Genomic DNA, 15,013 nt, shown 5'->3' on the forward strand with positions numbered 1-15,013 from the left:
TTTTGCAGTTCTATGATATAAAACATCACCAGTATGTCAGCCGTCGAGCAGACATGAGACGTACTGACTAATTCAGGTCCTTCCGCGTTATCTGCGGAGCACGTGACGTTCCCTAACGACCATGGCGTAAAACTGCGTGAGTGAAAGTCCGCTCCTGACCTGCAGGTAGACCGCTGACCGGCGGAGGCGCCATGACTGGAACGAGACACCACACGCTCCGTGTCTGCGCCAGGCAAAGGTGGACATTCTTGAGTGATCGGGTGGGGCGCTCAGCGGATCCTCACGTGACAGTTTAGAGGCCAGCGCACATGAATGGTATTTAAGATATCCTATCATTGTTTGCACTAAGATTAAGATCTTTTATTGTCAAAGATAACACCCCGACGCACGCACGCCGGGTCTTACTTTACACAAGGGCATACACACAAGCAGGTTTTAAATAATAGGACACGCTACTAATGGAGAAGTGTATTTGACCGTTATTTTCTATTTTGGCATCTGTGGGCTCGGATACAGGATCCGTACTTATACGTATTTGGTCAAGGTTGCGAACAAAAAACACGTACATAACAGTTTTAAAATCCTTCATTTGCAGGACTCGTAACACTTTTTAAATGTGGATGTTATTAATCGCCAGCGAATAATAATTTAGCTGTGATAAGTCACAAATTCATAATTAATTTGTAGAGCGAACTTCTCTGTGGTGAATGTGAACTCGGTAGGTTGTGTGGCACGAATACTACAAATGAACGGACAGACAAGATACAGCCTGTCGTTTTCATGTTTAATGTGTAGGTAGACATCGGGCTTTCTCAACCTCGCATCTGACAAGAGAAGAGACACGCAGCAGCTTTGCTTTCCTCAACATCACATGACACTAAATTGCTCGGGTGGGTCCTCGGTGCACCCTACCTCAGTCTGGGTGTGGTCAGTCAGTGACAGTGACGAGTGACAGTGAAGTGACAGTGACATTGACAGTGGCAGTGACGCAGAAATCTGAATCTCACCATTAACAACCATTTTAAATCTAGACTGAAATGAATTTTTTTTCTTGTCTTAAAACACTTTGTAGCTTGTAATATTATGAGAACTCGTAGAAAAATACACGCACTGTTTGTCAACAGCTCTTTTAGGACACGAGTTTGAGGAGCGGGTTAGCTACCAGTGACGAAGGTGCCCAAAATATCTCATCGATGTACAAAGCACGGCCATCCTTTCTTGCCGACTACTCCAGGTTTCACGCGTCCCCACACTCTCGAGATGTTATCTCACCTGTGGCACGAGAACGAAAAGACATTTCAAACAGATGATCTCACCTGTAACGAGATGGGAAAGAAGATGCGCCGGCTATTAGGGGCGTTATCATGTGACAAGGGGAAACAACTCCGTGCCCCAAAAAAGACTTACTGCCCCCCTTTAGTGATGAAAGGATGTATGTTTGCTTGGGTTTTTTTTTTTATTATTATTATTATTTTTTATGCTTGCTTTGTTTTTTGGGGGTTTTTTGTTTGTTTTTTTGTTTTGCTTTGTTTTTGGGGTTTTTTTGTTTGTTTTGTTTTTGTTTGTTTGTTTGTTGCTTTTTGCTGCTGCTGCTGGGAGCTGCTGCTGCTGCTGCTGCTCTGCTGCTGCTGCTGCTGCTGCTGCTGACAAATGCTGCTGCTGCTGCAGCTGTTTAAGGAAGGTATCGATGATGTGTATCTCTTCCCCTTTTCGCAATGTGGCTGTCAGGTATACGCGGCGTAACAACTGTTCTAGCAGAAATATTTTTTTATGAGAGAATCTGCATGGTAGCTGCCTCCTCTTCCGCCAAGACTGAATTCTGACACTAATCTTCACCTACTTTCGAGTCAAGTGTACTCAATGGCTTTCAGTGCTGCGAGATAATGAGACTTTTTCCCAAAAAGAAAATTGGATGCTGTCTCCTTACCCAAAAAGAGAACAGACCAGACATACAGGTCAGGTTTGGAGGGTCGGCAATGAGTTTCTAACAAAGCTCGCTCTCTCTCTCGTTCTCATTGAATATTCTCTCAAATTATGAGATTGTCCTCGTTTGTTTGGCCTTTGTTAAATTAATCCACACACTCGAGCTCCTTTACCAGTTTGCGCACACCACTAAGATGTTGACTGGATGTTGCCAGACGACAACGATGTAGACCAAAGATCCTCCTGAGGTAGGAATCCAACGAACGGTGTGCAGGTGAGATCGGAGGAGCACACGCGCACAATTTATGTGTTGGCGTGTGTGTATGTAGACAAATAAACACCACATCACTACACTTGCTGTAATGATTAGACTGTTCGTGGGTGGTCGTGTAATAGCTCGGTGTGGGGCGAGTGCGCATGTACGATGTCCTGCGGATATTTCCGATCTTAGGTTTGAAGGGTCAACATGGAGGGCTGCCAAGATGCATCATACACCGCCTACAAGTAAAGCCTCTCTGTGTAGGACATTTCTCCGCTCCTTACAAGGGAAATGGCTTGAGTCAGACCTATTCAGACTAACCTTACAGTGTGAATAACTGCAAGACAATTTTTTATATATATCAAACCCATAGTGAAAATAAAAACATTTTATATTTTCCTGATTTACATAAACAAGAAGATACCGTCGGTCTACGAGCAGAACCATATATTCTCTAGGGGAGTTGCATTTATATTGTGTGACTGTGTGTATTGATATGAAACCACAACACCTAATGTTTACTACCTACAGAACTCTTCATGTGACAAGAATTATAATGCGTCCATAGATTATGTGCTCATTGTGGAGGGAATATATATATATGGATGATGGATGACTGATGGGTAACCTTTAACTTGTCACCTCTGACGCGCTCACCCAACGCTTACCTTGGCTGTGAGGCTGTCGCGGTCCTCGTAGGCCACCCACAGATCCCTGTGCACCAGGTAAGGCACCTGGTAACTAGCCACGTACTTCTTTTGTGCGCCGAGTGCTTGCAGCAGACACACCTGTGAAATGGCGACGGGCGAGTACCGTGAAGTCTGACAGCCACAGTCAGTGGTAGAAATGAAAGGGAACTATAGAGTGCTTGATGATGATGATGATGATGATGATGATGATGATGATGATGATGATGATGATGATGATGATGATGATGATGATGATGATGATGATGATGATGATGATGATGATGATGATGTCATTGGAATGTAAGTATTGAAAGTATTGGAAGCTGCTCAATGTTTCTTCATACGCATTTTAACACATTCCAACGCGTTTGAGTGAGTGCAGGTGTGCTTGCTGTGGACAGGTGCTTAGGGTGAGCACACTATTAGTCATCGATCAACACAGAGATGCTTCAACAAAATATGTATTCATCTATTTATGTGTGAATGTATTGTACATTTTGTGTACACATGTATTGTTTAACTGTATCGCAGCTTTCCGGATAGGGACGGACACGAAATTTACCGGAGGCGAGGAAGTTTCCCATGATGTGTACAAATTTTCCAGACTGAGGTCTGCTTTGTGTCAAGGGCTGATCTCAGTTTTCCATGTTACACTTGGATGATAGTAATCCAACAGGTCCGAGAACGAGGTGTGATCGGCGTACCTCAAAGAAAGCCAGTCGCCCTTTGGTGAAGGTGAAGGTGCAAATCTCTTCCTGGTCCGCTGGCAGGCGCCCCGAGGGAATCATTGTTAAGGGAGGTAAGCAAGAAGGTCACTGGCGTGGAAAGATAACCCCAGGTTGACCACAGCAGGGTCCGGCACCTTCTTCAGCCAATAGTCAGCGGTCCACCTCTTGTTGTCACATGCCATTGAGAAAGTATCATTAAAAACATCAACTGATGAAGAAGACAAGAAGGCGACTGAGAAGAAGGGAGGTGGCAGTTGGTCCCGGAAACACGTGCCATTCGCAGACGAGATGTGAACCGGATCAACTCTGTATCAGGTTTGCACACCATTGCGCCTATGTGTACACACCGGGAGGAGAAGAATAAAAATCAGTATGACCGGAAGTTCTCTTCTCTTCCCCACTACCTAAAAAGGAAACTTTGTAGCATGCACGCACGCACGCGCGGGGTAGAGAGAAAGAGGAAAAGAGAGTTGGGGACAGCAGTGGGTGAAGGGTAGAGAAAAGGGGCAACAAAGAGAAATAAGAGAGAAAACGGAAATTATCTTCAACGGGTATGATTTTATGTCACGAAGTTTTAAACAATATTATTTCATTAATTTCTTTCAAATGGTCTCCGTTTAATTTTACTTTTCCTGTATAGAAAGACATTTAACTGAAAGACGCGTCCTTTGCTCATTCGTAGTCAACGATGGTCATCTTTTGCGAGTTATATCGGAAATACATAATATATCATGTTTGTGTGCGTTAGATATAGAGAGAGAGAAAGAGTCAATCTGAATGATGATGATGAATATATCAGACTCATTTGATGTGCACTGATACAGTCTGTTCGTGCGACTTCATGTAAGTAAAAAAACCCGATTCTTGGTGTCTGTCAAAACTTCTCAGAAGCCTGCACCGACAGCCAGTTGGCCCTTGAGCCGTTGAACCTACCAGAGAGCGGCGACCAGCGGTTGAACTGGTTACTTGATCAACCACTTGCAGGGGGGAGGGATGCGCGGCTACCTCCCAGGTCCCCACCAGGTCCACAGACAGGACATTGAGGAAGTCCGCCATCCTGTACAGAGAACAGCACTGTGACTTGATGTGTTCACTATGTACTCTATGTCTTCCGGGTCAAAGCCGGGTCAGCGACCTAAACCAGGATAACGCAACTCTCGAAAGTTTTACTAAAGGCCTCGACACACGGAAACTAAACAACCATCATTGTTCAACCATCGTCAGTACTACATCACCACTTGACGTGTTTGAAACATGACTATTGTGACAGTGACACCCAACAGACAACTTGCTGCCTGTTGAAAGTGATTTTGATAACTTAAAATCCTTTACTTCTGATATCATGTGATAAAAGCATGCTAAAATGTGTGAACGTGTGTGTCAGGTCTTCTGTTAACACATTTATCCATCAAACAACATCATTAGAAATAATTTCTACAGAAGCATTTGTTAATCGCCGCGGCCTCTGAATTGCGACTGCCATAACTAGGTCCAATATTCTGTCATTATTTATGAATAAGAATCTTGATTATGTGTGGTTTATGTACAGAAAATTTGTGGTAACTTTGAGGGTGTACTCGTTGCCTTGAGACACTGCTTCATACTCCACTCACCCTCGGAAACGGAAAGTTCGAGTCCGTATTCTAGCTACTGGTGTCCGACTATAAGTACAATTAACTTTTGTAGACCCTCGACCACAAAACACACACACTGAGCTCTGACCTCATGTTGCACGCGCGTGCTTATTGAAGACAATGATTGATGGGAAGGAAGTACACGGGACTAAGCCACAAATGTCATTGTTATGAAGGATCAGAGATCAAGGAAGTGAAAGAATGAAGCCTAAATGCTGCTTATGTACAAATATTGAATTAACTGGATTTTTTTTATTAGAGTCATCGTTAGGTTGAACTCAAATGTTCGATTCACCCCTGTAAAGAGTATCTTTGGTGTTGTCCTGTCCGAGGTCCTTCGTCCAAGAAAGTCATAGGTCATGACCTGGGCAGCAGAAGGGACAATCGTGTTGTTGAAAGAATGCGATGTTTCCCAAGTTAGGATACTTTGTGGTAATTCAGCCATTCGTTACACTTGCATTACGAAAAAGGATTTGCTGCTAATGATACTTGTTTTTGGAAATTATATGCTTATGGTCGAATTTTCCGAGAATAGGAATTTCACGTGGTGGGGTTGATTTGCCGATGATTCGTGTTTTGTTCCATCATTTTGTTGTTTGTGTGCGTGTAAATAAAATAAAGGCATCTAGCGCCTGCGTACATTCATATGCACAAACATGATGCAGGCAAACATATATATATACACACACACAAATATATATATATACACACGCACATACATTTAGACATGCAGACATACATGCATATTTGATTTACTGCAACTCTCACAAGATGAGTTATCACGGAATGCCCAGTAAGTTAACTTCCTAGCTCAGTTATTTTGTCAGTTATTTTGTCAGTTATTTTGTCAGTTATTTTCGTGTCAGTGATCAGGCTAGACTTTCCCATGTACATAGCCAGACTTATATGGCTGATCATATGACACACCTGTACTTTCGTGAGCTTTGACAAGTCGTTTGATTTTCTACTTTTGCTTTTTGTTTTGGTTTCTGCTTGTATATGTGTTCTCAGTTTATAGATTGTTTGTGAAAGGTTTTCTACAAAAGTAGTCTTTATGCAGCACTCAGTAAAAAATAGTAAACAACCTGTTGATGCTACCTGGCTCTTGTATATATTAACACAAACAATTTAGAGATCCGATGACGGCCACCTGGTTTATTTGATGTTGTCTGCATGTGTTTGCTTGCGTGAGTGAGTGCACGTACTTTTGTGTGTATGTGTATATAATACAACAGAATATTAGTGTACCTGGGTTGTATAGACTTGACTATGCTAGTAAGACAGACAGACAAAGATGTCTTTTGTGCGTGAGAGTAGATAGAAGGATGAGATTAGTGTGTCACCAATGACATACTTAGTCACTTCCAAGATTTCATAGCCGTAGTCGACGACAGATTTAGAAGAACCGACGACCACGGACAACATCAGCCTTGTTTTTCCGCTCTCCACGCTTTCCCGCTCAAATTCTACCCGGATGTCCTGAAAGACATCAGTCCGCGCTTGAGAGCACGTACAAAAACAGACGCACCCTCCTACCAAACACCCCCTGCCCACCGACACACACATATATATATACACACACGCACGCACACATACAGAGTTAATGTTAAACAAGTAAGCTATGTTGGTTAAGGGCAGATCAGAGGAAATTTTCGAAGAAAGCAAATAAAAAAATAGAGAAAAGAACTATTTTACTCGCCTGTCAGAAGAAGGGAAAGCCAAAAATAAAAAACGCAAACCGTTAACCTCAACCTGTAGCCGAAATATTTGTCTTATTTATTGTTATTGAATGTCCGGTGCAATGATGATTACCTTCAGCAATAAAGTGAATCGGGCGCCATCTTGTCTCTGACCTCCACGTTGTGTTGGGAATCGCCAGTCGACATCCAGTCCATCGAAGCCATGTTCCCGCAGGAACTTTGTGGTGGTCTCGGCGAACTCTCGTATGGATGAAGAATCGTTGACGAGAATAGAAAAGGGCAATGACCCCATGTCCCAGCCCCCCACGGACAGCATAGTCTTCAGCTGCGGGTTGTTGATTTTCAGCCTTTGAATATCTTTGAACCTGAAAATCGGAGGCGGGGTGAACATTTCTCCACAACTCAATTTTTTTTTTTTTTTTTTTTTTTTTGCAGAATGGATGTTTTATTCACAGATTGTAATCTTTTCGAAGTGTGTTTGTGCGTGTGTGTGTGTGTGTGTGTGTGTGCGCGCGCGCGTGTCTTTGTGTCTTGTTCGACATTAATTTTCATCCCGTTTCTCGCAACGACTGTCTGGCCTTCTCAAAGTAAGTGTCCAGTCTCCTGGCAACAGTTCTAACCTTCTTAAATCTTCTTTCACGGCTGGTTGCAGTCGGCTGCCATTGATCTGTGCACTGGCGAACACGATGTGCGTGCACAGGAAGGGGTCCACCTGCCCCGGCACAAATGTCGCCGGCAGGGGGCGATACTGAGCCCAGCCATTGACGTAGCACACAATTCTCTGCGAAGATGCTGCCTCTGGAATTGTTAGTATTTCTTGTAAAATTATTTTTTATGTCTGAATGAGTTACATATTATCACAGACTTTATTTACAATACTGAAATACCTTCTCAGTGCTAGAACACTTCGGTCCGCGACAAGTCAAGACTCAGACATGAGTGCAATGCATGCAAGTCTGGTGTGAAATGAGTGTTCAGGCAACACCTACCTGCCAGGTGAGCTAGTAGTAACAGACCAAACATTTCGCCACAGAGTTACTGAAACAAAATGAACGATTCTCAACGATTAGTAATGATCTTAATTTTTAAGCCGTGTAAAGACGGACTCATTGACCAAAACATGGCTGATAGGAAAATAAAACTACTCCACTCTTGAAGAAGAGACACAGGTCCATAAGGAACCGAAAGAACTAAAACTGATTTTATAAAAATGCGGTTTGTTTACGTGTGTGTGACGAGCTCACCTAATCTCACACACAAGTCATAGATAGTAAACATGGCGTCAAGAAAACAAACCGGGGCTGGTTAGTTTACCCTAAACTTGTGAGTGAGAATATCAAGTGTGTCATGTAAGATAAACTTAGAAAATTAATTTAGAATCGAATTAAAATGTCAAGAAACGTATTTGATTATTTAATTATAATGTAATGTTGTTCACTCATAAAGTATTGTCTGAAGGCAAGGGTGACACATTGAGAGACTGTAGGAAAAAAACACGAATAAAGAAGTCTTTCCTATTTTGCCATCTTTCGATGACCATCTACTACAGTAAACAATTTCTGTATCGTCCGTGGTTAGACTTTTATTGCTAACCTTGAGAAAATTATACAAGACTAATTATTAAATGCTAAACTTTGGCTTTTAGATAACCCTATTAAATTATTTCATCGCAGATTTCTTAGGGAAATAATACTATTATGGAGTCTCGTATGATAACCATCTGTCTACAAATAAACTTTTTATTGTAGGGCATTGGATGTTGGTCTTCCTGTGAGGACTAAATCATCGACATGTCCCCATCCCCCTATAATGTCTTTTTGTCATATTGCGGTAATCTTCTTCGTATCACTACTTCAGTAAGTTCCCTATTGTTTACTACAGACCGTCCTGGTCCCTTCTCCTAATGATTTGTTTGTTGTTACCACTGTGGTCACGTGTTCAATCAGTATTTTTCACTGACCCCAAGAAGGCGCCGCGTGCCTCTCATATGAGCGACAGTCATTCGATCTCTGTGATGTGAACTTCACAAACTTTCAAACTCTTAATTTATTGTTTACAGGGTGGCTGCTTTGCCACGATGTAGTCTTAGTTGCTGGCCAATGCCCCCCTACTACAATTTTAATTGATGAAAATATCATCAGGTTAATAATATTGACCTGATCTTTTCATTTTTGTTTCACTCCTCTCAAATAAAACAGATATTAAATGCCATCAGCTTGCAGCAGGTAAACCTGTAGACTCCATGTTTAACTTTCAATTGTTTACAAATGTCTGTATTGTATGTTAACCTTCTGCTTGTAATAACAAGTTTACAAAAAAAGCACATTGGGAAAATCGCAAACAAACAGAATGGGGAAAATGTTTATTTCATAAAACACTTGATTTCGCGAAACTTGTCGGTGACAACACCAATGAGAAAGGGGAACAATAATTCTACACATGACAAAATCTCATGAGGACGACTTCACAACCATTCACTCCATTCACATTCACACTGAAGGTGCGACAATCGTACACAGGTGTCGCCAACACCTGAGAAGAGGAAGAAAGCGGCGAGCTGTCGTTAATAGACGATAATGACATTTTTCATCAGATAAGGATTTCTGGGAAGCAGAGAACGAAGAAAGCAGATGTTGTTGATACCCGGATCACTCAGGTCTTCCTGCAAGTCTCGATGGCGACATCCTGGTGAAGAAGTGGCTGCGGTGACAACATCGATGTTCTCCCGCTGCGCCATACAGTCGTTCCTAGAACTTGGACTGATTACAGGAGAACACTTCCCACATGAACACGTCTGAAAGAAGTTTAAGGAAGCGAATTGCACGACACATTTCATGAATACACTCTTGTCGAGAACTGGTAACTTTGAAGTGTGGGTGATTATCATAGACTCGTAACAGGCAATACACGATCTGGCGGGTGACTGCACTTAATAAGTCATGTGTGACAAACTCTACAATGACTAATGATTGACAGTAATGCGAGGAAACTGGGTGGATAATTGGTAATGTAAGGAAGGGTATCACGTGTTCCAGTATTAAAAACTTTGTCTTGTTAAGGTTCACATGTAATTTAGCGAGCAACTCTGTGCAGCAACCCGTATGCACTAATGCATGCACTCGTGGTGAGATCTCACACCCACTCACACCCACAGACCCATACACATGCACACACACATGCAGACACACACGCAAACGCACGGACACGCACACAGACACATATGCATATGCACACGAGAGCGTGCGAGTTCAATGGGTGAGAAAAGGAAAATGACAGAGAAGATGTGAAAGGCCTACAAATGAAGAAGCGATGAATGAAAAAGAAAAGTAGGAAATACTGTGGAAGACATTCAAGAAGTGCATGTCCGGAGTCGGTGGAGTGAGCACGCGAGCAGCCAACTGTGACATTGTTCAGTCTCCGGTTCTTCCCGCTCAACGATTGCAAGAAAAGTCAGTCTGTCCTCATTGTGAGTTATCCGTTACTACACACACGATAGCGACTTCATTCAGACATTTCCTTTTTTCTGATCAACTTGTATGTTTTAAAGTTTATTTCTTTTTTTTTTCCTTGTACTAAGTAGATTAACTAAGTTTCGCAACCATGCCCGAGTACACTGCGAGTGTTTCATTGACCGACTTACTCAGACTGGGAATTCCCTGTATGTGTGTGTTGCAGGGTGACTTGCTATAAAGTCTTCTGTTTGTCACAGTGTGCTAGTCTCTGGAGGACAGGCAATCTTATCAAGGCGATCGACTCACAAGTTATACCAGGTGAGATAGTACAAACTAGCAGACTTGTTGCTCTGACCTTTGACCGAAGAAACAGCGGATACTAAAATGTGCTTAATAGACAAAAAATCCGACTTGTGACATGAATGTAAACAAAGACTGTTCTCAGTATTATAAAATAATATGACACATTGTGCTGAGGCTGATTCGTCTCATGTAATAATCATGTGTAGAGGGAAATAATTTAAAGATATAATGACTAATGTGTGATTGTCAGAGACATGTACCATCAACTCTATGAAAAGATTCAACGGATGCTTCTGTCATCAAAAACATTTTGAACTATAATCAACTGATTGACCAAAAATATTGAAGACAAATTACGATCTCCCTTGACAGAAATTGTAGACAACTTCAGAGATGTAGTGTAAAGACCTGTGTAGGCGTAGTTACAATAAGTGGTGGATGCTAGTGTTAACGCAATGACTAACATTGTTTACCAATGGTGATGATGGTGATGATGGTGATGGTGGTGGTTATTGTGCCATTTCTGTATTTTCTGAGTGTTGACACTTCACCTGATCGTCTGTGCCTGCCACGACGACAAATCCGGTACAGTCCCAGTCCCGTGTGTTTTGCTCCTTGAGGACATGTTTGCTTTGTGTCTTATGCCGGGCTGGCTTGTTTCTGATCTTGTTTTTCTAGTCTTCATCTACTCGACAACCTCGAGCATCTTCTTACTTCACTAATAGAATGAGTAAGCCACGTGACTGCTCTTGCCGCTCCTCTAAGTACACTGTACACTGTACACGGTCATCACAGACACGGGCTCGGGTGTCGTGTGGACATGTTGTGGGGTGGCTGCCACCTCCACTTACAGGTCTTTGTTTGCATTTGAAGATGTGGGGTGGCTGCCACTTGTTTGTGTCTTATTTACATTTGAAGACGAGCCTCCACATCAAGTTTCCGTGTTGATGATGCTAGTGATAATCCTCAGAAAACGTGGAATACATTCTCGAGGAGAGAGAGTTCTCCTGCTTGTAAACTGTACATAGCAAGTGAGCGGGAGAGAGAATGCAACAGAACTAATACATACTGAAATACAGAAATAACAAATAAACACTTTTAAATCCTGTTCCCTCTGCCAGTGTCAAACTGTTTTGCTGCGACCAATGATCACGTGCAGCGGCTCTGTCTAGAAATCCCTCCTCGTCTCCCTCATCTTCTTCCCTGTATTCTGTCTGTTTGGGTGTTAACTAAAAGCTCTTTAATCCCGCATTTAGTGGTGGAAAAATGTGTTATAGAAATAAATAATATTTTTATCAGTCTCTCTTTCTATATATTTAGCTATCCATCTACCTTTCCATTCATCAGTCCATCTACCTCTCTGTCTATTTATCTATTTATCCATCTTTCTATCCATTCATTTATCCTCCTGTCTATTCATTCATCTATTTCTCTATCGATTCATCTCTCTACGGTCAATTTATTTCTATGTCTACCTGTCTATTCGCCCATCCATTCCTCCGCAAGAACCATAACTAAGCAAAACTTTCTGTAAACAAACTGATCCGCTTCTTAATTTTCCGCAACATAAACAATTTTATTCTTTGTGAAGATTTAGACTGTGCCAGGGCAGGTGCCTTCACTAGCAACCTAGCAACCTAGCACTAGCAACCTAGCGACCTTACACTAACAACCTAGCAACCTAACACTAACAACCTAGCAACCTAGCACTAGCAACCTAGCAACCTAACACTAACAACCTAGCAACCAAACGCTTGTCAGGCTGAGTGCAGGTGTACTTACAGGAGGAAATCACCGTGACAGTACTGATTGGCAGCACATGATAACTTCCTTCTAAAATCAAATAGTTTGGGGGAGCTTTTACTTATCTAACCTCGAGCTACAATCAATATAGAGCAGTATACAGCAGTACAGAGCAGTATACAGCAGTATATAGCAGTATAGATCAGTATACAGCAGTACAGAGCAGCATATAGCATAGATCAGTATACAGCAGTACAAAGCAGCTTATAGCAGTATAGATCAGTCTATAGCAGCATATAGCAGTATACAGCAGTCCTATACAACGTCCATGCTACAGGCCAGGGTGACTCACTGTATATATATATACCTTCACTCCGTGTACTCTCATTCTCTCCGGTCTTCTCGCCTCAGAGAAACGAAAGTAACATTTTATTTACCCGGAAATACAGACCTGAAAGATGTGAAAGTCTTTCAGTGCAGACAAAGTCCAGTGTCTGTGAGGTCAGCGACGACAGCGACTTGACTATCAGTGAACAGTGAAATCGAAACTACAGCTGGAGTTTGTTTGGGTTTTTTGTTTAAATCTCATTCAATTATAAAAATGACAGAATTTTTAATATGAATGTTTTTTTCCCCGAAAGTTTTCCTGGTAATAAAATATTCGTGGTGCTGTTTAAAGCACAGGAAAGCGGCAAATGAGGGGAAAAGAATATGTTAATATGTTAATTGTGAGCGTCCGGCAGGAGGTTATTAGAACAGCCGGCTGTGCGTGTAGTTGGCATTTCAACGGCGCGACAACACCGGAGACAGAGAATACCACAGTGTACTTGTTTATATATTACATCCTTGTGAGTATTTCTCATGGTAAGTTCCATTTGTAGCAGCTGAGTCGGTAAGAAGCTATTTATCATAGCAACAACTTTCAGTTTAGAGGATTTTATTTAATTATCGTATGGTTTCATTTTTGTGTTGGGTGGTCTTCCTTATTTGAAATCTTGACACTGTGTCAACACATGTGGCTATGCTAACCACTTTATCTCCGAATTCAAGTGGCCAAGCTAAGGGGCACACAGGGGCACACAGGGGCACACTAGCTGTGCTTCTCACAGCAAACACTGTGAGCGTTCAGGAAACTGTTAGTAGTCTCTCAGTCTGATGTTAGAGATGTTACAGTATCTCTGGGCCAGATTCTGATGAGGGCGAGGCCCCATCTCACCCTCCTGCATGTCCTTCTTCAACCAGGAGAGGTGTCAGGTATAAACACATTTAACAGTTGAGTCGCAGGGGGAAGTACACTGCGCCTGACGGGTATTGAAACGACTAGTGCGCGCTTCCTCGGGGTGCAGACGAACAGCTCAACGGACAGATAAGTCTAGGTGAATATGCGAAAGTTTGAAAAATTAAGTGAGCGATATTATTAACACATTATCTGTCTCTCTGTCTCTCACACATACACAACACAGACATGAAGAGAGAGAATGTGAACAGAAAGACATAGGCGGGGTGAGAGATGGAGGCAGAGAAGGATAAAGAACACACAGATGCGAATCGTTACTGAGCGGCTGTGGACAGAGTTTCATGACAGTTTTAGTTGTTAATTAACCAGCCCTCTGAATTCCTGTGAATGAGAAAATTGTTTCTATTTCCCAGTAGTGAAGTCCCGCCTTAGTAGCTGAGAAATTAGAGCTTCTCTGTAACTGTCTCTCAAGTGAAAACCTTTCCTACCGGGAACTCAGGCTGTCCACCCGGATATATGGTCGTAAGCGTTTATAAAACGTTTAATGAAATGTTATCAGAGTAGCTGTCATTCTGTGTATGTGTGTAACTATTTCGCAAATTTCTGTTTGCCTGTCTCTTGTTTCTTTCGTTCCCCTCCCAAACATCTACATGTGGATGATAGATGTGAACAGCCTCAAACATCTGGACTGTCTTCGCTGCCAGACGACAGTCAGGAGTCACACTAACCTGCACCCACCAACAGGGTTTTGCTGTGTGGTCTGTGAGTCAGGATTGGATTTCAACTCTTATCAGTGCTAAACATTCAAGCTCTTGCCAAACATTCCAGCTCTTGTCAACAGCTACTCTGTTCCACAACAGAAGAATCTACCATTCCATATTCCTAATGACGGACATTATCCTAGCCTCAAATTACCAAACTGAAATGTCTTTCATCTAAATTTCGAGCCTGTGGTCTGACTCACTATCGTGTGCTCGCACGTGCATCGCATGCTGATGGTGTTATATCTGTTTTCAAACGCGGAAATTCAGGCGACAATTAGTTGCTGTTCCTGTCAGTAGCGGGGGTGGGGAGCAGCAACTCTCTCTCTCGAGACAGTGACTCCGTGACCTCTGTAATTATGTGGCAAAAGCAGGAAGTGTTGCATATTGCAATGTACCCGTCATTTTGTGAGCAGGACACAAGCTGACGAGGAGGCCCAGCGTGTGCTTGAGGACAATTCACAGGACAAGACTTCATTTCCGATGGAGAACAAACACCCAAGACGACGACCATGTCGGTAAGTTACAGTTAAAGAACTCCTAGAGACACTTGCGATATTTTTCTTGTCTAATATTTCGTGAGG

The 15,013-nt window shown here is 42.4% G+C and overlaps 2 protein-coding genes across 8 annotated transcripts in view; one reads left to right on the plus strand and one right to left on the minus strand.

Moving 5' to 3' along the window:
• LOC112566196 overlaps positions 1-15,013 on the plus strand; it is a 28,761-nt gene that overhangs the window by 9,283 nt on the left and 4,465 nt on the right. For 4 of the 7 annotated variants that reach the window (XM_025242237.1, XM_025242265.1, XM_025242229.1 and 1 more), the window contains one exon: positions 14,846-14,947. The gene's annotated coding sequence lies outside the window, so the exon portion shown is untranslated. Of the gene's footprint in view, positions 1-10,610; positions 10,704-13,177; positions 13,296-13,659; positions 13,808-14,845; positions 14,948-15,013 lie in introns of those variants that run through there. The other 3 variants (XM_025242212.1, XM_025242258.1, XM_025242247.1) reach the window with 3 other exon arrangements.
• On the minus strand, positions 3,662-8,117 carry LOC112561505 (acidic mammalian chitinase-like). Its single transcript, XM_025234051.1, has 6 exons — positions 7,923-8,117; positions 7,554-7,731; positions 7,046-7,298; positions 6,588-6,712; positions 4,533-4,656; positions 3,662-3,763 (listed from the first exon to the last, which is right to left on the minus strand). The coding sequence occupies exons 1-6, from the start codon at positions 7,954-7,956 to the stop codon at positions 3,662-3,664; spliced, it is 816 nt and encodes a 271-aa protein (XP_025089836.1). The 5' UTR covers positions 7,957-8,117.

Source organism: Pomacea canaliculata, linkage group LG1, assembly GCF_003073045.1.
Source record: "Pomacea canaliculata isolate SZHN2017 linkage group LG1, ASM307304v1, whole genome shotgun sequence".
NCBI lineage: Eukaryota > Metazoa > Mollusca > Gastropoda > Architaenioglossa > Ampullariidae > Pomacea > Pomacea canaliculata.